Source organism: Dipodomys ordii, unplaced genomic scaffold, assembly GCF_000151885.1.
Source record: "Dipodomys ordii isolate 6190 unplaced genomic scaffold, Dord_2.0 Scaffold42, whole genome shotgun sequence".
Taxonomy (NCBI): Eukaryota; Metazoa; Chordata; class Mammalia; order Rodentia; family Heteromyidae; genus Dipodomys; species Dipodomys ordii.
This window is the reverse complement of record NW_012267258.1, coordinates 1,198,324-1,219,683: the sequence shown is the minus strand read 5'-3', so window position 1 is coordinate 1,219,683 and position 21,360 is coordinate 1,198,324. Positions and strand designations below refer to the sequence as shown.

The 21,360-nt window shown below is 40.5% G+C and overlaps 1 protein-coding gene across 1 annotated transcript in view; it reads right to left on the bottom strand.

Annotated features, from left to right (window-relative positions):
* Positions 1-21,360, bottom strand: part of Tfcp2 (transcription factor CP2) — a 53,700-nt gene that overhangs the window by 19,993 nt on the left and 12,347 nt on the right. Inside the window, exons 3-5 of the mRNA XM_013018687.1 lie at positions 7,879-8,030; positions 6,536-6,612; positions 3,187-3,292 (exon numbers count right to left, since the gene is read on the bottom strand). Coding sequence (XP_012874141.1) covers positions 3,187-3,292; positions 6,536-6,612; positions 7,879-8,030 — 335 coding nt within the window. The remainder of the gene's footprint in view (positions 1-3,186; positions 3,293-6,535; positions 6,613-7,878; positions 8,031-21,360) is intronic.

Sequence of the window (21,360 nt, the reverse complement as noted above, 5' to 3'; positions counted from 1 at the left end):
TTTAAAAGATAGATAAATTGGACTACAGCTCAATTTAAAACTTTTGTGTATCAAAAGGATATTATCAAGCCAGTGCTGGTAGCTGAAGCCTGTAATCCTATTTAGTCAAAAGACTGAAATCTGAAAATCAAAGTTCACTGACAGCCTAGGCAAAAAAGACGGCAAGACACTTATCTCCAATTAACCAGCAAAAAGCCAGTAATGGAGGTATGGCTTAAGTGGTAGAGTGCCAGCCTTAAGCAAAAACACCAAGCAAGAGTGTAAAGCTCTGAGTTCAAGCCCTAGTCCTGGTACAAAAAAAAAAAAAAAAGAAGAAGAAGAAGAAAGAAAAGACAAGAAATAGCCACATACTGGTTGCTTGTGCCTATAAAATTAACCATTCAACACGCTGAAATCTGAGAATTGTAGTTTGAAGCCAGCCTGGGAAGAAAAGTCTATAAGACTCGTATCTCCAATTAACCAACAAAAAGCCACAGGTAGAGATGTGGCCCAAATGGTAGAGCTTCAGCCTTTAGTGAAAAAGCTATAGGACAGTGCCCAGGCCCTGAGTTCAAGCCTCAGCACAAAAGGAAGAAGAAGGAGAGGGGGGGGAGAGGGAGAGGGAGGGGGAGGGGGGAGGAAGGAGGGAGGAGGAAGAAGAGCAAAAAGATGTCAACATAGTTAAAAGAAAACCCAAGCAAGGCACTGGTGGCTCACGCCTGTAATCCTAACTACTCTGGAGGCTGAGATCTGAGGATCACAGTTCAAAGCCAGCCCAGGTAGGAAAGGCCATGAGATTCTTATCTCCAATAAACCACCAGAAAACCAGAAGTGACGATGTGGCTCAAGTGGTAGCACACTTTCCTTGAGCTGAAGAGCTCAGGGACAGCACCCAGGCCCAGAGTTCAAGCCCCACGATCGACAAGCAAAACCTGACAACTAGTGGCTCATACCTTTACCTAGCTACTTAAGAGGCTGAGATCTAAGGATTACAGTTCAAAACCATACCTTGTAGAAAGGTCTGTAAGACTCTTATCTCCAATAAACTACTCAGAAAAACACAGATGTGGAGCTGTGGGTCAAGTAGTAGAGTACTAATTTTGAGCTAAAGAAACTTAAGGATAGTGCCCAGATCCTAGGTTCAAATCCAGAACCAGCACACATACACACCCACACACATACACTCTGACAAGACTTGAACAGCTAGTTATTTTCTCAAAAAATATACAAATAACCAATGTATTTCCTGTCACTATTCATAAGGAAAAATCAAATCAAAACCATAATGAGATACCACTTCACACGCATTAGAACAGTTATTACAAGAAGAGGAGGGAAGAAGAGGGGGAAAATAGGAGGAGAAGGAGAGAGAAGAAGAAGAAGAAGGGAGAAGGGAGAGGAGAGGAAGGAGGAGAAGGTGGTGGAGAAGGAGGTGGGTCTGGAGATGGAGGTCAGTGACAGGGTGCTTTCCTAGCATGGAAGAGGCCCAGGGTTCCACTCTAAGAACAAGGAAGAAAGGGAGGGAAGGAGGAAAGGGGAGGGAAGGAGGGAAAGAAAAAGAGAAAGAAGTATTAGTAAGGATATGGGAACTTGGAACTCTGAGCACTAATGAGAATGTAAAATGTATAGCCACTTCAAAAACAATATACTCATTCCTCAGAAAAATTTAAACTAGAATTACCAGATGATCCGGAAATCTCAATTTTGGGTATTTATGCAAAAAAGAAATGAAAGCAGACATTCAAACAAATAGCAGCATTATGGGGCTGGGAATGTGGCTTAGTGGTAGAGTGCATGCTTAGCAAGCCCTGTGTTTGATTCCTTAGTACCACATAAAACAGAAAAAGCTGGAAGTGGCACTGTGGCTCAAGTGGTAGAGTGTTAGCCTTGAGCACAAAAAGGCTTAGGAACAGAGCCCAGGCCCTGAGTTCAAGCCCCAATACTAGCAAAAAAAAAAAAAAGCAGCATTATCCACAATATTCAAAAGATGAAGGAAACAATCTGTGTATACATTAACAGATGAATAAACAAAAGACAGTGTATACACACACACACACACACACACACACTCTCTCTCTCTCTCTCTCCTCTCTCTCTCTATCTATATACCCATCCACCACAACAGAATATTACTCAGACCTAAAAAGGAAGGAGATTTTCACATATACTACTATAAGGATAAACTCTGAAGACATTATGCCAAATAATAAAAGCCAGTCACCAAAGGACAGATGCTATATGGTTTCATTTTTATGAGATACCTAGAATAGGAGCTACTAGACACTGGGAGACGGGGAATAAAGTGTTAACTGTTTAATGTATATAGTTTTAGCTTTTCTTTTTTTGTTTGTTTGTTTGTTTTTTTTGGGTCCAGTCGTGGGGCATGAACTCTGGGCCTGGGCGCTGTCCCTCAGCAGTTCAGCTCAAGGCTAGTGCTCTACCACTTGAGCCACAGTGCCACTTCCGGCTTTTTTCTTTTTGCTTATGTGGTGCTGAGGAATTGAACCCAGGGCTTCAGGCATGCAAGGCAAGCGCTTTACCACTGAGCCACCTTCCCAGCCCAGTTTTAGTTTTACAAGATGAAAAAAGTTCTTGGGATGGATAATGCTGATAGCTGCACAAAGTAAATGTACTTAATACTATTGAAACATACTGACTAGGGTAGTAAATTCTGTTATAAAGTAAAACATTCATACCATTTTACCACAATTTAAGATAAACCAAAACCATTCTGAAGTAATGGATGCAACTGCCAAGGAACTAAAGTATTCATACTTGCTATATCAGTTTGATATCCTATATAAGTAATGTTTCTTCTTAATAAATATCCACTTCAAGTCAGGCAACTGGTGGCTCATGCCTGTAATCCTAGCTACTCAGGAGGCTGAGATCTGAGGATCAAGGTTGGTTCAAAGCCAGCCGGGGCAGGAAAGTCCGTGAGACTCTTACCTCCAGAAAACTGGAAGTGGTGCTGTGGCTCAAGTAGTAGAGCATTTGCCTTGAGCTGAAGAGCTCAGGTACAGTGCCCAGGCCCAGAGTTCAAGCTCCACAACCCCCGCCCCCCCCAAAAAAAAAAAGAATCAAAAAACACATCAAAGTTCATGCTGAACCTCTAAAGCCTATAAATGAAGGTAAATGTCAAGTAAAGAAAACTAATCCTCAGCCCATAGTTAAAGGCACTTCCTATGCAACAATCTCTTAACTCACCTATATCAAGAATCCTATCTCCTGGTCGGTTCCACCTCCAGCCTTCCAGCTGCTGATGCTCAGTGTACTGTAATCTTCTGTCATGGAATACTACACGGAATATACTCTAAAAAGAACAATAAAGTCAGTGAACTATGCCCCTTGAAAATCAATGTAGCTGAGGCCCTGGTAGTGGGATTTTAGTCATAATCAAAATTACCTAAGAACCATTTTCCTCGAAAACCTGTACCATATTAAACTCTGTGCCTGGATAAATTTCATAATTTCTCATATGTAATCTTTTTTATTTTTATAGGAATATTAGTGCTTGAACTAAGAGCCTCATGCTTGCTAGGCTGATGCTCTACCACTGATCCATGCCTCCAGCTCTGTTTTCTTAGATTATTTTTTTTTTAACTTTTTGAAATCGGGGGCCAGGAAGGTGGCTCTGTAATAGTGTTTGCCTTGCATGCATGAGGCCCTGGGTTCCATTTCTCAGCATCACATAAGCAGAAAAAGCTGGAAGTGGTGCTGTAGTTCAAATGGTAGATTGCTAGCCTTGAGCTGAAGAGCTGAGGGACAGCACCCAGGCCGAGTTCAGGCCCCACAACCAACCAAAAAAAACAAAAACAAAAACATTATTATAAAGGGGTTATGGTTATGTAAGTCAGATAAAGAGTACATTTCTTTTTAAACAATTTTTATTTGTTATTTTTAAGCTAGGGTCTCATGTCTTGTCTGGGCCTGAACTTAGACCAAGGGCTATCTATTTTAGGCCTCTCTGTCATAGCTGAGATGACAGGTACACATAATTATGCCCAACTTTATTCAACTGAGGTGAAACCTGTGGGCTTTTGTACCCAGGCCATCCTGGAAGTATATGCTCTTGATCTCAGTTCCACATATTGATTAAGAAAGGGTCTTGCAAACTTTTATACCCAGGCTGGCCTCAAGTCAAAATCCTTTCCTCGGCTTCCCAAGTAGCCAGGACTATAAGCATGAACCACCTATGTTCAACTTTGTTTTGTTTTGTTTTTGTCGTTGTTGTTGGTTGTGGAGCTTGAACTCAGCTCTTTTGCTCAAGGATAGCATTCTACTGCTTTGAGCCACAGCACCACTTCCAGTTTTTCAGTGGTAACTGGAAAGAAGTCTCATGGAGACTTTTCTGCCTGGGCTGGCTTTGAACCATGATCCTCAAATCTCAGCCTCCTAAGTAGCTAGTATTACAGCACTGGCTTGGTTTGGTTTTTAAGACAAGGTCTTGCTATGTAACCCAGATCTCAAACCTGGTCTCAAACTCTCAATCCACTTGCCTCAGTCTCTTAAATCTTGGGATTACAGGCATGCACAACTATACCTGGCTTATAATCTTCATTAATATAATTGGCATCACATTTAAAATGTCAACATACTTCTATGTAAAACATTTCTATGTACTTTCACTGTTATGCTTTGTAATGTCTAGCTTAGCCCTTCAGGTATATAAGCAAAACTCACCACTTCCCCTGCTTGCTAACCTATCATACAATCAATGAAAGTTGTGAGACCTATTTCCATCAACTTTCCTTTTGTTACTCTTACTTTGTGAAGGTGCCTATTAATCCCTCCCATCACTTTTCACAATTCTACTAAAACTGTTCCAGCTGTGCTGTGAATTCTCAAAATCCTTACTGTCTATCTACAAAGTGAATTGCTACTCATCAACAGCAAAGTTCTACCTTTGTTTGTTACATTTTTATTTTATGTACAAAAAACTATCATAGTCTTTTTTCATTGAGTGGATGTTCTGGGAGAGCCATTCAAAGATCACCTGGTACAACTGAATGAAGCCTGTATCCTGCAGGTACTAACAGAAACATGCTGACACTCGTTGAACCTCCATTTCTGGATCAGATAAGTCTAATTTGAGCAGAATGGCAAGAGTGAGAACTCTGACCAGATTTTTATGGGTAACTCCAACAGAGCTGCTTTCAGGGATGCAGCAAGGCCAAAGGATAGATCATATCAACAGTACTTTCTATTTATCTTGCTAAAAATACCAGGAATCCAAAGAGCTATTGAAGCTCCTCTAAAGATCTCAAGGAGAGCTGGGGGAAGCTCAGTGCCAGAGTGCTTGCCTAGCATATGTGAGGCTTGGGGTTGGTTCCATCCTAATAACATACACAAAACAAAAATCTTGCCAGGCGCTGGTGGCTCATGCCTGTAATCCTAGCTACTCAGGAGGCTGAGATCTGAGGATCGTGGTTCAAAGCCAGCCTGGGCAGGAAAAGTCTGTGAGACTCTTATCAATAAACCACCAATAAACCACCAGTAAACCAGAAGTGGCTCTGTGGCTCAAGTGGTAGAGCACTAGCCTTGAGCTGAAGAGCTGAGGGACAGCACCCAGGCCCAGAGTTCAAGCCCCATGACTGACCAAAAAAAAAATCTCAAAATTAAAAAAAATAAGTTAGCTGTGGGTGCTGGTGGCTCACACCTGTAATCCTAGTTAATTAGGAGGCTTAGGATCATGATTTGAAGCCAGCCCAAGCAGGAAAGTCCATGAGACAGTTAGCTCTAATAAACTACTCAGAAAAAGCCAAAAATAGAGCTCAGTGGTAGAGCACTAGCCTTGAGCAAAAAGAAGCTCAGGGTCAGCACATAGGCCCTGAGTTCATGCCCTAGGACTGGCACAAAAAGAAAAAAAACATGCCGGCGGTTCACACCTATAATCCTAGCTACTCAGGAGGCTGAGATCTGAGGATCACAGTTCGAAGCCAGCCCAGGCAGAAAAGTCCATTAGACTCTTATCTCCAATAAATTACCCAAAAAAAGGTGGAAGTGGCACTGTGGCTCAAGTCGTAGAGGGCTAGCCTTAAGCACAAAGAGGCTCAGGGACAGTGCCCAGGCCCTAACTTCAAGCCCAGGACTGCCAAAAATGAAAAAGAAAAAAAAAAGCCAGAAGTAGAGCTATGGCTCAAATGGTAGAGCACTAGCCTTTAGCCAAAAATCTCAGGGATAGCACTTGGGCTCTTAGTTCAAGCCCGAGGACTGGCAGGAGCGTGCATGCATGCAAGTGTGTGCACACACACAAATCATCACCATCATCATCATCATCTTGAAGTTACTTCATCCAAAAGCACATCATCAAGCCAGGAGACTACCCTGAACATAGACTTGTAAACCTTTTGTTTCTGCAGCTCTGAAAAATCTATATGAAGAAAGGGACCCCAAAAAACCAACAGATCAGTTCACTCTCGACCAACTGTGGCAGATAAAAAATACCATCAAGCTCTTTATAAAAGCAAAAGAATATTAAATCAAAGGTTATATACTGACCCAAAAGGGTCAGCAAAAGGATATTGTACAGAATGATTTACTTATTTTCTTTTACCTTCACCAATTTGCCATTAATTTCTGGAAGTTCCCCAAGTTTCCTATTGTCTAGCATTCGGATTTCATAAGACTGTCCTAGAAGAAAAAGGAGTCATATATTATGTCTCACAAATTAACTTACCTAGATTCAGAAAGGATGAAATTCAGTTGGCTGAATATACAAGATAACATCATTAGTATTGGTAACAATAACTATACACCTTTATAAGACATTAGGTACTACGTTAAACACACACACACACACAGATTATTTTATACACTAGATACAACTTCCTAATTCCTAAGTTGTTACCAATCCTCTTTTTTGTTTTTTGGTCAGTCCTGGGACTTGAACTCAGGGCCTGGACACTGTCCCTGAGGTTCTTTTGCTCAAGGCTAGCACTCTACCACTTGAGCCACAGTGCCACTTCCAGCTTTTTCTGTTTATGTGGTACTGAGGAATTGAACCCAAAGCGTCATACATGCTAGGCAAGCACTCTACCACTAAGCTACATTCCCAGCCCCTTAATCCTATTTTTACAAGTAAGAAATTGAAACAAAGATTTAAAATGAAGCTGGGTGCTGGTGGCTCATGCCTGTAATCCTAGCTACTCAAAAGGCTGAGAGCTAATGATCATGGTTCGAAGCCCAGGCAGGAAAGTCCATGAGATTCCTATCTACATTTAACCACCAGAAAACCAGAAGTGGCACTGTAGCTCAAGTGGTAGAGTGCAAGCCTTGAGCAAAAAGAGCTCAGAGAAAGCACCCAGGCCCTGAGTTCAAGCCCCACAACTGACAAAAAAAAGTTAAAATGACTTATCCAACGCCACATAACTGGCAAACAGTAGAGCTAGGGTTTAACACTTCTCAGCCAATAACTAAATGGTAAACATAAATTAAAAAGAAGGAAATGTGAATTAAGAATGTTCAAGGAGATATAATATATATATATATATATATATATAAATGTATTATTAATGATTCAGGCACTGGTGGCTCATGCCTGTAATCCTAGCTGTTCAAGAGACTGATATCTAAGGATTACAATTTGAAGCTAGCCTAAGCAGGAAAGTTTATGAGACTCTTATCTCCAATACACTACAAAAAACTGGAAATTGAGTTGTGGTTCAAGTGGTAGAGTGCTATTCTTGAGCAAAGGAAGCTCAGGGACAGTGGCAAGGCCCTGCATTCAAGCCTAGGACCAGCATTAAAAAAAAGTGATATTAAAACTCAAATCTCTGAAGTAAGTTTGACAGGACATATGGAAAAATATACTCTCTACCCTTTTTCCTCTAAATGTCCCTAGTAAAATAGCCTGAATTCACCAGGTCTACAATATAAACAAGAGAGGAAACATTTCACCTTGATTGAGATATGTCAGAGTCTCATCATGGAGTTTCACAGCTGGAGACGTGGCAGCACAAAGCACATACTGAAAAGGTAGAATTTCATTCTCATTATCAGGAGGCAAACTTGACTCTTCTTGCTTAAAAATGGGCAATGCAAGGACATCACTGAAAGAAAACAAATAGCTTTCATTAATATCTGACAATGGGCAAAGCAGACTTATTGTTAAAAATTTAACTAATCGGGCTGGGAAGGTGGCTCAGTGGTAGAATGCTTGTCTTGCATGCATGAGGCCCTGGGTTCCATTCCTCAGCACCGCATAAGCAGAAAAAGCTAGAAGTGATGCTGTGGCTCAAGTGGTAGAGCTGAGGGACAGCACCCAGGCCCAGAGCTCAGGACCCACGACCAAAAAAAAAATTTTTTTTCTTAATTAAAAATACAATTAACTAATCTTGCATTGGAAAGCAATAAACATCATGCACTTTGGCAGAGCATCATCCAACCCATTTAATTCTGCTATGACAGCCCTCTGACCACAAAAATGTAGGTAAGGACAAATATTATCTGCTAACTACCTATTTATCCATATAGTATTCTAGGAGTCATACATAGGGTTTCTGAAAGGACTCTGAAAATTATATGCAGTGTTCCAAAATGTAAATCCAGGACACTCAGGGCTATCATCTGACTATGGTTTATGTTCCCACAAAGATACAAACATTATATGCTGGCCTGAAGCTTGGTCCTCATTATGGCAGTGTTGAGGCATAGAACCTTTAGGAGATGAGGCTGAGTGGAGGTCATGGGACATTGCTCTCAAAAAGAAATAATAAAAAGTACGGGTTAATAGAGGTTTCAAGAGATCAGATTAGCTCTTGATAGAATGGCCTGTTATAAAGGAGACTGACACCTCCCCTGCATTTCCCTTTTAACTGCATTTCTCAATAGACATGATAGTATATGCCTGCAATGCCAGCATTTAGGAGGACTGCTTTAGCCTGGGAGTTCAGGGCCAGCCTGGACAACATAGCAAGACCCTGTCTCTTAGAAAACAATAAAAGAAAGCCAGGCACTGGCGTCTCATGCCTGTACTCCTATTCAGGAGGTTGAGAGCTGAGGACCACAGTTTGAAGCCAGTTCAGGCAAGAAAGTCTCTTATCACCAATTAACCAGCAAAAAGCAAAAATGGAGCCATGTCTCAAGCAGTAGAGCACTAGCCTTGAGCACAAAAGCTCAGGGACAGTGTCCAGGCCCTAAGTACAAGCCCTAAGTACCAGCACAAAAAGTAAAGAGACAAATAAAACAAAATGATATGTCCAACAGAAGTATACTGGATACATAAATAACAACAAAAAAAGCATTATCATCACCTTCACTATATGATGTCATTCACCAAGTGGCCTTCACTAGGGCTGAGTGGATGCCAGTGTCCTTTTCTTGAATCTCCAGCATTTATTCATTAGCTAGCACTGACTATTTTATTAAAGCTATACAATATATTCAGTGTGTTTGTTCTAAGAGAACTATGGTGACTCTATAAGAACATGAGTTGATCTACTATATAGACTAGGTCAATTTTTATAATTCCTTAGCAGCCATAAGAAAGCCAGGCAGAGTGGCACAAGTCTGTAATTCCATCTACAAGGAGCTGAGGCAGAATTATTGCATGAAAAACAGCAAAACCTTGTCTCAATAAATAGAATAAGCCACAAGAAAAGGGTAGCTGAGTGCCAGTGGCTTATACTTGTAACCCTAGCTATTTGGTTTTTTTGTTTTTGTTTTTTTGGTCGGTTGTGGGGCTTGAACTCTGAGCTTGGGAGTTCTCCCGGCGCTCTTCAGTGCCACTTCCGGTTTTCTAGTGGTTTATTAGAGATAAGAGTCTCACAGACTTTCCTGCCCGGGCTGGCTTTGAACCGTGATCCTCAGATCTCAGCCTCCTGAGTAGCTAGGATGTGAGCCACTGGTGCCCGGCTAACCCTAGCTATTTGGGAAAGAGATCGAAAGGACAGAGGTTTGAGGCCACTCTGGGCAAGAAACCTATGAGACTTCATCTCAATCAATAGATGAACATAGTGGACCACACCTGTCATCCAGTTACACTGGAAAGAGTGGATGGATCATAGTTCCAACCCAGCTCAGTCCCTACCACCCAACAAAAAAAAGAGTTCAAAGATCCCATCTCAAGAGAAAAAGCTGGCATGGTGCCTGAACCTGTTTTCTCAGCTACCTCAGAAACACTAAAAAGGACCATGGTTCAGATCAGCCTGAACAAAAAGTGAGAACCTATCTCAAAATTAACCAGAGCAAAGCCGGGCGCCGGTGGCTCATGCCTGTAATCCTAGCTATTGAGGAGGCTGAAATCTGAGGATCATGGTTCAAAGCCAGCCCAGGCAGAAAAGTCCATGAGACTCTTATCTCCAATTAACCACTAGAAAACCAGAAGTGGTGCTGTGGCTCAAGTGGTAGAGCGCTCCCCTTGAGCTGAAGAGCTCAGGGATAGCGCCTAAGCCCAGAGTTCAATCCCCACGTCCAACAAAAAAAAACAAAAACAACTAACCAGAGCAAAGGTACTGGAGACATGATTTAAGTGGTAGAGACCCGGCCTTTTAAGTATAAAGCCTCAGTTCAAACTCTAGTACTACCCCCCCCAAAGAAAAATTAAGAACAAATTAGTAACAAATGAGCATATATTTCAAAGTGACATTCTGTGAAATATCACTAACAATTAGATGAGCCTTTAGTTCCTTCTTCCAAGAAAAATCTTCTAATGTCTATCATTCTGTATTAACTTGCATATAAAAGACACATAACCAAAGAATTCTAGAATGGCTCTGCTAGCCATTCTGATGTACTAGAGGAAGAAGAATACAGAACTAGGCCAAAGTCCTATGTTTCAGTCCCTGGAAACTTGGATGAATCTTTGGCAAGCTCCCATAAAATCTTTATTCCTTCATGTGCAAAGTGAGAACCATCTTTTGCAATCAAGAACAAATACATAGCTGGGTACTGGTGCTCACACCTATAATCCTAGCTACTCAGGAGGCTGAGATCTGAGGATCAGTTTGAAACCAGTCCGGGCAGGAAAGTCAATTACAGTCTTATCTCCAGAAAACTGGAAGTGACACTGTAACTCAAAGTGGTAGAGTGCTGGCCTTGAGCAAAAAAAAAACAAAACTCAGGGATAGCACTCAGGACCTGAGTTAAAGCCCCAGTCCCAGCAAAAAAAAAAAAAAAAAAAAAAAAAAAAAAAAAAATTCATGAGAAAGTATCTATGGGACCATAAAATGTTTATGGTGAAGGAGTAACAAAAAATTTTATCAAGTGGCAAGGATGACCAGGAACTTCTCCTGGATCTTGATCTGTATGTACTTTACTTCCAATTTTTAAAAATGCACAAAATTTAAGAAATGCACCAAATTACAGGTTATCTCTAGTTATCTCAAGGCAAGTCATAAACTAAGTCAGGTGCCAGTGGCTCACAACTGTAATCGTAGCTACTCAGAAGACTGAAATCTGAGGATCGTTTGAAGCCAAGTCCAGGTAGAGAAGACCATGAGACTCTCTATCTCCAATTAGCCACCAAAGAGTTGGAAGCACAGGTGTGGCTCAAGTAGTAGAGCACCAGCCTTGAGTGAAAAGGTAAGGGAGAATGCTCTGTTCCTGAGTTCAAGCCCCACTGCCAACGCTAGCATGCGCGCACATACGCGCGCGCACGCACACACACACACAGCACTCCTAAAATAAAATGCATTTTAATTTCCTTTGAAGACAACTAAAATTAAAAAGACTGACAGCCCAAATGGTAAGGAATTGTAACAACTAGACTTGAACACTTGCCAATGAAAATGACAGTAACTTTAGAAAAGAGAGTGGCTAGTTTTTGTTGTTTTTGTTTTTTTTTTAAATGAAGTCAGCCATGCAATTCACTCATGTGTATTTATTCATAAAAACATGAGTCCACTCAAAGACTTGAACATGAATGTTAACAGCTTTAGAATAGAAAGTAGAAAGAACCCATTATGTTTACAATTAAGAGAATAGATGCACAAAATGTGCTCATAATCCTGGGATGAACACAACCCAGCAAAACAAAGGAATGCAACAGCATGGATGAATCTTAAAGATTTAATACTGAACAACAACACAAAAGACACTAAGAATGCATAAGGTATAATTCAATTTACATGACATTCTCAAACAAGCAAACCTAAAGAGAACAATGGTTTCTTGACCAGGCAGGTTCTGACTTGTTCTATGCTATGACAGGTATGTGCTAGATGGTTTTAAGTATACAAATTTGTGCTTTCAATATGAACACATAAAGATTATGTAAAAAAACTGAGAAGATGGAAACTTGATGGAGATTTAAATGACTTTTAAAGTAGAGTGACAGGTACAAAAGGGTTAGGTTATTTTGTTTACTTTGAATTTGTTTGAAATGTTTATGATAAATAGTTAAGGTCTAGGTTTTTGTTTTTAAAGGAAAACATAGCAATTTGGCTTAGTGGAGTCTGTTCACCTAGCATGTGTGAAGTCCTTAGTTCAAGCCTCAGAATCATGACAAAAACAAAAAGATTCACATTTGCTGGACAGGGTGCAACACGCCTGTAATCACAGTACTTAGGGTAAGACAAGGATAGCAAATTTAAGCTTCTAGTGGCTAAAAATATTTCAAGACCCTGACTCAAAAAGAAATAAACAAAAAAGGAATACAGTTAAATCTTTCCATTTTTAAATATTATACTTGAAGGGCTGGGAAGGTGGCTCAGTGGTAGAGCGCTTGCCTTGCATGCATGAGGCCCTGGGTTCAATTCCCCAGCACCACATAACCAAAAAGGAAAAAACAAAACAAAACGGAAGTGGCGCTGTGGCTCAAGTGGTAGAGCGCTAGCCTTGAGCTGAAGAGCTGAGGGACAGCACCCAGGCCCCACGACCAGACCCAAAAAATAAAACAAACAAACAAGCAAACAAATAAATAAATATTATACTTGTAACATGAAAGAGATAAAAAGTAATGTTTTGCTATAAACAGACGAAAAACAAGTTCCTTATAAGCACCTGTATTCCTCAGTAGCAAATATACACAGTATACTTGGCAATTATATGTAGGCAAAAACCCTTCTGATAAGAAACTAAAGACAACCCTTCCTTTTTTTATTGTTTGGCAGTGCTAGGAATAGAAATAGATGAACCTTTTGTTTGTTTGGATACTGCTATAGTTATTGTTTGTGAGACAGGATCATACTACATATATTATCCAGGTTGACCGGGAACTCATGATTCTTCTGTCTCAGCCTCCCCAATACTGGAATCATAGGCATCACCACTAGGCCCAGAAGATGCTTGAATCACTATATGTGATTCATAGTACTAGAGGTTAAATCAAGGGCTTCCCCATGGTAAGCAAATGCTGTACCACTGAGCTACACTCCAAGTCCAAATATCTTTTTTTTTTTTGGAGGGGAGGGGGTCCGGTCGTGGGGTCTAAACTCTGGGCCTGGGCGCTGTCCCTCAGCTCTTCAGCTCAAGGCTAGCACTCTACCACTTGAGCCACAGCGCTACTTCCAGCTTTTTTCTTTTTGCTTATGTGGTGCTGAGGAATTGAACCCAGGGCCTTAGGCATGCAAGGCAAGTGCTCTACCACTGAGCCACCATCCCAGCCCCAAGTCCAAGAATCTTAAAGACTATAAATTCTCATTGGGAAACAAGCAGCAAATACTCTTGATAGTAGCCTAACACATGGGTATAATACTGCACAAATTCAGTAGCACAAATACACACACAGACGAAGCAGGAAGAAAAACTTCACTTTCTTCAGATGGTCAAACAGTAAAGATAGATGTTATTGGTTGAAACCAGTTAGCCTAGATGCAAATCAGATTTGGGTTTATTTTGTTTTATTGAGACAAGGTTTTGCTATGTAACCTAGGCTGGCTTTGAAGTCACAATCTTGCTTCAGCCTCCAAAGTGCTGGGATTAAGTGTATACCACCAAACTCAACAATTATCAATCTTTGTTGTTGTCAGAGTTCTTATTTTTAATGGGGATGAAACTTAAGAGCCTCATACATACTAGGCAAGTCTGACTTGCAAATCTATTTTTACGAAACAGTTTCTAGAGACTAAAAAAATTAGTGCAGGGGCTGGGGAGGTGGCTCAGTGGTAAAGCGCTTGCCTTGCATGCCTGAGGCCCTGGGTTCGATTCCTCAGCACCACATAAGCAAAAAGAAAAAAGCCGGAAGTGGCACTGTGGCTCAAGTGGTAGAGTGCTAGCCTTGAGCTGAAGAGCTGAGGGACAGTGCCCAGGCCCAGAGTTCAGGCCCCACGACTGGACCCAAAAAAAAACAAAGAAAGATCACTGGTAGACACAGTTCTAGGCTGCTGCCTACTCTCAAAGCAGATTCAAGCCTGGCGCTGGTGGCTTACACCTGTGATCCTAGCTACTCAGAAGACTGAGATCTGAGAATCAAGGTTCAAAGCCATCCAGGGCAGGAAAAGTCTATGAGATTCTTCTCTCCAATTAAACACCAAAGAGCCAGAAGCTAGCCTAGAATGAAAGAGCTCAGGACAATGCCCAGGCCCTGAGTTCAAGCCCCAAGATTAGCACCAAACCATACTCTCTCTCTCTCTCTCTCTCACACACACACACACACACACACACTCCTCTCTCTCTTTCTCTCTCATTCTGAACCAGTTTTGGTAAATTCAGTACAGATTAGAAGAATCTGCTCTGATAGACTCTAAGTAGCTGATGCAGAAGTATAACTTGGTATTTTACTATATTCTCCAATTGCTTCGTGTATCTAATTAATTAAAATGAAATACAAGTTATTCAAAAAGATAACTTCTCTTGCATATACTTAGTAAATATTCTTGATTTGGTTTACACTTCTGTTTATTTTCATTGTCTAGACTGCTAAGGGCCATATACATGTATTATTTTGGAATTCTTGATATCTTACCATAGCTCTACCAAACGTAAATATATAGAAAACTTACCTGCTAAGAGGATAAGTTGAATATATGTCAAAAATATGTATTCCCAAGTGCAAACCCATATTTGAGAGTGGAGCCATAGAAGAAAGCATTTCAGTGGAAGAAAAAAACAAACAGGCAGTTTCAGGAATGAACTATCTTGTATGTAACTAGGGCATAAAATCTGCTATTACATGGTTCCCTGAAGTATAAATACCCTCTTACTATAAGGCAGTAGCCCTTACCAGTGTCTACTAACTCATAACTATGGTCTTCTCCCCTCAGGCCTATCAGCTACTAGAAGAGGAAGAGGTTTAATGAGCTTTCCTAGCAGCATGACAAGAATAGATAGCAACTAAGGAAGTTAGAAACTAAGTTGGGATAATGTCATGAACTTCAACTTTTGTATTTACAACCCTCATTTAGCTCTCTTTCTCAAAAGAAATTCTGTTATCTTTGCTTTATCTGATGGAGAAAGAAAATAGGAGGGAGGTAGAGAATAGACAGAAAGTATACCAATCAACTTAGAATTAGATGGATCCATATTATACATTTATTTATATATGTGTGTGTGTATAATATATGTATGTATGAAGAAAAGAAGTTTTTCTTTTGCTTGCTAAGCAGGTGCTATGCTACTTGAGGCACATCTCCATCTTTTTTACATTGGCTATTTTCAAGATAGGATCTTGCTTATACCCAACCTAGTCTGATTGTGATCCTCCTATTTGTGCTTCCCAGCCATTCTACTTCCCAGCTAGCATGAGATGACAGATGCCACTGTGCCTAGTCATTGCTCAGAGAGTCACTGGAAGTTTATTTTTTTTGGCCTAGCTCATCTTGAACCAGAACCCAATTTTTTTAACACCCCCCCGACCCCCGAGTTCTTGAACTCAGACCTAGGCACTGTCCCTGAGCTTTTTTTTGCTCAAGGCTAGCCCTCTACCACTTGAACCACAGTGCCACTTCCAGCTTTTTCTGTTTATGTGGCACTAAGGAATCAAACCCAGGCCTTCATGCATGTTAGGCAAGCATTCTACCACTAAGACACATTCCCAGCCCTTGAACCAGATCTCTTCTGCTTCCTAAGTAATTAGGATTACAGGCTTGCAAAAGGAGGAAAACACTATTCTAAAAAATACATATTTTAGCCAAGCTCTGATGGCTGACCCCTATGATCATAGCTACTCAGGAGGCTAAGATCTGAGGACTACAGTTCAAAGCTAGCCAGGACAGGAAAGTGCCATGAGACTCTTAGTTCCAATTAACCACCAGAAGTGGAGCTGTGGCTCTAAGTGGTAGAGTGCTAGCCGTGAGCAAAAGAGCTCAGGGACAGCACCCAGGCCCTGAGTTCAAGCCCACAGCTGGCAAAAAATAAGTAAGATTATATACATATATAGATATAGACAGACAGACAAATAGATATAAAAGAAATGGTACCTGCTGGAGGGGATGCGGAGAAAGAGGAACCCTACTGCAGTGCTGGTGGGAATATACACTAATACAACCACTTTGGAAAGCAATCTGGAGGTACCTCAGAAAGCTAAATATAGACCTCCCCTATGACCCAGCCATACCACTCCTAGGCATCTACCCTGAGCAGCAGGAACCTAGGTACAAGGACACATGCACCTCCATGTTCACTGCTGCACTGTTTACAATAGCCAAAACAACCCAGATGCCCTACTACAGATGAATGGATCCAAAAACTGTGGTACCTATATACAATGGAATATAGTGCAGTCATTAGAAAGGACAAAATAATGGCATTCGCAGGGAAGTGGATGAAAGTAGAAAAAATCATTTTGAGCAAGGTAAGCCAAGAGCAAAGAGATCAACGGCACATGGTCTCCCTGATATGTGGATGTTAAATCCAAAATGCAAGGAGATATGACAAAGCAGACAGGACTCGAGAAACAAAGGACCTCTACTCATTTTGTCGTATCATTACTAAATGACTCCACATTCTTGACCACATATATGGGTGTGTGTGTGTGTGTATGCACACATCTGAGGGAAGCTAGGAGGAAGACACAGAACCAGAAGGAAACAAGAAAACATACAACAGAGAGGCGCATCAGTTGCACTGGACATTGATGAAACTCAAGAGCAGCGATGGGGGGAATGAGAGGGAAAGAGGGAACAGCTTACACTAAACAAAAGGAAAGAAATGTACATATCACCCAGTGTGGAAGAAATAGTTATATTGTCAAAGCTCATAGAATTCACAAACTTTATAGACCACAATAATGACAATTTGCCTTGTGAAGGATAAAATGTGTTTGTGACTTTAAGTATCACTATCTCACAATACTGTGAAATTTATGTAATCACTTAATCTCTTTCCTTTTTTGGGGGGGGGGGTCCGGTAGTGGGGCCTGAACTCTGGGCCTGGGCGCTGTCCCTCAGCTCTTCAGCTCAAGGCTAGCGCTCTACCACTTGAGCCACAGAGCCACTTCCGGCTTTTTTCTTTTTGCTTATATGGTGCTGAGAAATCGAACCCAGGGCCTCAGGCATGCAAGGCAAGCGCTCTACCACTGAACCACCTTCCCAGCCCCTCACTTAATCTCAATAAAAACAAAAATTTAAAAAGAAATGGTACCAATACATATATCAGGAGGAAACTAAAGTCCCAAATCTGCTGAGACTTGTGAAAATGGTAAGAAAGGCACAGGACATTCTTTGATGTACATACTAATTAATATGAAGCTAAGACAGAAAAACATCTAAATTCTTTTCCTGTTTTTTTCCTTTTCTTTCAAGAAAAATTATCTCAAGAATAGAAAGAAAACAAATTCTAGGAAAGGTAAATTAATTAAACCTCAAGTAGCGAGGATTTAATCTCCCAAGTAGCTAGGATTACAGGAATTTTTATGCAATTTTAACAAGGGGTGGAGGGAATTATATCCACACTGTAAACCAGAATGATCTGGAGTCCAAAAGTCCAAATGAGTCTGCAGAATGTTTATCAGAATTGAAAACTGTAGCTTGGTGGCAGAGTGTTTGGTAAGTATATGCAAGGCCCTGGTTCAATACCCAGTGCTAACAACCCCCTCCCAAAAGGAATAATTTATGAATATAAAAATACCATTGAGAGCTGGGAATGTGGCTTAGTGGTAGAGTGCTTACCTAGCATGCATGAAGCTCTGGGTTTTATTCCTCAGTACCATATAAACAGAAAAAGCTGGAAGTGGCACTATGGCTCAAATAGTAGAGTATTAGCCTTGAGCAAAAGAAACTCAAGGACAGTGCCTAGGATTGAGTTCAAGCCTGAAGACTGGCAAAAACAAACAAACAAAAATACCATTGGCTATCACCAGAAGACATGACCTAACTGATTCCATTTTCCTGTTTTCATATGGTTTTACCAGGGAATGCTACGGCCATTAATATTATCTAGATTTCAATACCGCATAGTCTTTCTTAATATCTTATTCAAAGTTAAAATATATATATATACATATATATGTACATATGATTTTTTTAAGTTACAGATAGCTATACCTGAAAAGGAAAAATGGAGGAAAAATGAAAATAAGTAAAACTTAGGTAACCCAAATGTAGCCTTAAGTTTTATACACCATAAAATGGGTTGACACTTCATGACTAAGCTCTAAATGTCCTTTGGTAGCTAACCTCCAAAGACAGCCTCTAATGACCAAGGTTTCCTCATATGGACAGCCTGTCATAGTCCTCCATCCACATTGAACTGGAGAAAGTAGGAGTGTGCTAGTTTGGGCCTAGAGATTGATATTTAAGGAAAGCTAGCTTTCACTATGTTCTATCCTATTTTAAGTGGCAGGGATGTGACAAAAACAAATTGAAATAAGGTTCCTTTATCTCTAAAGGAAGGTATCATTATCTTTGCCTAGCAATGAATCATACTAAATTATTGTGAAAACACTTATTTTTTCTCCAGTGTCTTTATAGTATTATAAATACTCAAGGAAGCATAAATGAATTTTTTTACAGTGACAACAGGAGGTTTTAATGTACTGTGTGAAGTTATTTTTTTTAATGTCAAGGTGATGTACAGATGGGTTACAGTTATATAAGTAAGGTAATAAGTACATTTCTTGTCAAACTTGTTATCCCTCCCTCCTTTTTCTCACACTTTCCCTTTCCCCCCAACCCTCCCCCAAGTTGTACAGATCATTTCCAATATATTGTCTCATGTATACATAAATGAATTCTTTAAGAATATATAGTAGGCCAGGAGCCGGTGGCTCACACCTATAATCATAGCTACTCAGGAGGCTGAGATCTGAGAATCACGGTTCAAAACCAGCCCAGGCAGGAAAGTCTGTAAGACTCTTATCTCCAATAAAACCACTAGAAAACCAGAAGTGACGCTGTGGCTCAAGCGGTAGAGCACTAGCCTTGAGCTGAAGAGCGCAGGGACAGTGCCCAAGCCCAGAGTTCAAGCCCCATGACCGACAAAAAAAAAAAAAAAAAAAAAAAAGAATATATAGTAGAAGCCAGGTACTAGGCACTTATGCCTGTAATCCTAGCTACTCAGTAAACTGAAATCTGAGAATAGTGGTTCAGAGCTAGCCTGGGCAGTAAACGTATCTCCAATTAACAAAAAAGCCAGAAGTTGAGTTGTGGCTCAAGTGGTAGGGCACTAGCCTTGAGCAGAAGAGCTCAGAGACACCTCCCAGTCCGAGTTCAAGCTCCAGAACTCACACACACATACACACACGTTATATATATATATGATATATACACACATATACGTACACATTATATATATATATATATATATGTACACATTATATATACATACATACACTGATGTAACTTCAAGCCAAGTTGGTAGTCATTTCTGTAATCTCAAAACTTGTGAGGGCCAAGAGGGAGAAAGCAAAATGATCAACAGTTCAAAGCCAACCTGGGCTATATTTTAAGATTGTATGTCAAAACAAAAAATAATGACAGAATGCAATAAGACTCAGTATGTTTTTATTCAACTCTGCCCTGCAACTTAAACCTGGACAATAAATAAATAAAAATTATACTATATCTGATTTTATGCTGTTCCTGGTAGAAAGTTACTGATCATCTGACAATCTTTCTTTGAGAATAATGTTATTGGAATTTGTTTCAGATCTTTTAAGCACTTAATGGTTTTGATACCTGTAATCCCAACATTCAGGAGGTAGAGAGAGGAAGATCCTAACTTTGAGGCTGGCCTGAGCTACGCTGCCAGAAGCTGTAAAAAAAAAAAAAAAAAAAGGACAGGGTACTGGTGACTCAGGCCTGAAATATTAGCTACTCAGGCTGAGATCTGAGGACTGCAATTCAAAGCCAGCCCAGACAGGAAAGGCCATGAGACTTTCATCTCCAGTTAACTATCTAAAAACCTATGGCTCAGTGGTAGAGTGTTAGCCCTGAACAAAAGAGCTCAGGGACAGCACCCAGGCCCTGAGTTCAGGGCCCACAACCAATAAAAATAAAAATAAAATCTGGGCTTTCTATCTCTTCAGCACAGTTATAAGTATTTATTTATCATTTATTTGCCCTGGGGGGGGGTGTTATGTTGGCCTTGAACTCAAGATCCTCTTCCTTAGCCTCCCAAGTACTGGGATTGCTGGTATGCTTGACCATGCCCACTTTATATCAGTCTTGTGGTATAGATGCACATTTATATGTGTATCCAATATTTACCAAAGTTGATTTATTTCCTTCTCTCCTCAAGTCTTCAACTCTCTCTTATTTTTACTTACTTGCCATTTATTTTCTTCTATAAGAAATGTACTTTCATTATGTAATCACTTAATCACAATAAAAAAAAAAAGAACCTGGGGAAGGGAGGGAGGGAGGGGATGGTAGGGGGAAAACAATGGAGGGGGTAACAAGAGGAAGTGTACTCATTACCTCACTCATGTAACTGTAATCCTCTGTATAGTATCTTTACAATAAAAAAAAAAGTCTAAAAAAAATAAAAAAATAAAGTGCTATTTCTAGGTGTTGGGTTTTCCTCAAAAAAAAAAAAAAAAAAGAAATGCACTTTCATTTTTCTTTCACTTAGAAAGCCCCCTGGGGGCTAGGAAGGTGTCTCAGTGGTAGAGTGCTTCCCACGAACGCATGAGGCCCTGGGTTCAATTCCTCAGCACCATATAAGCAGAAAAAGCCAGAAGTGGTGCTGTGGCTCAAGTGGTAGAGCACTAGCCTTGAGCTGAAGAGCTAAGGGATAGTGCCCAGGCCCAGAGTTCAGATCCATGACCGGCAAAAAAAAAAAAAAAAAAAGCCCCTAAAAGCCTGTATCAGAGCCTTATTTATTTTTGAAGCTTAAAAGTATCTGACTAGGCTGGGCATGGGTGATTTACACTGTAATCCTAGCTATTCCGGAAGCTGAGATCTGAGGATCTCATAGTTAGAAGCCAGCACTGGCTGGAAAGTCTGGGAGATCTTAAGATTCTTATCTCTGTTTACTGTCCCTACCCCCAAAAGGCCAAAAGTGGATGTGTGGCTCAACAGGCTAGCCTTTGGCAAAAAAAAAAAAAAAAAAGCTCAGGAACAG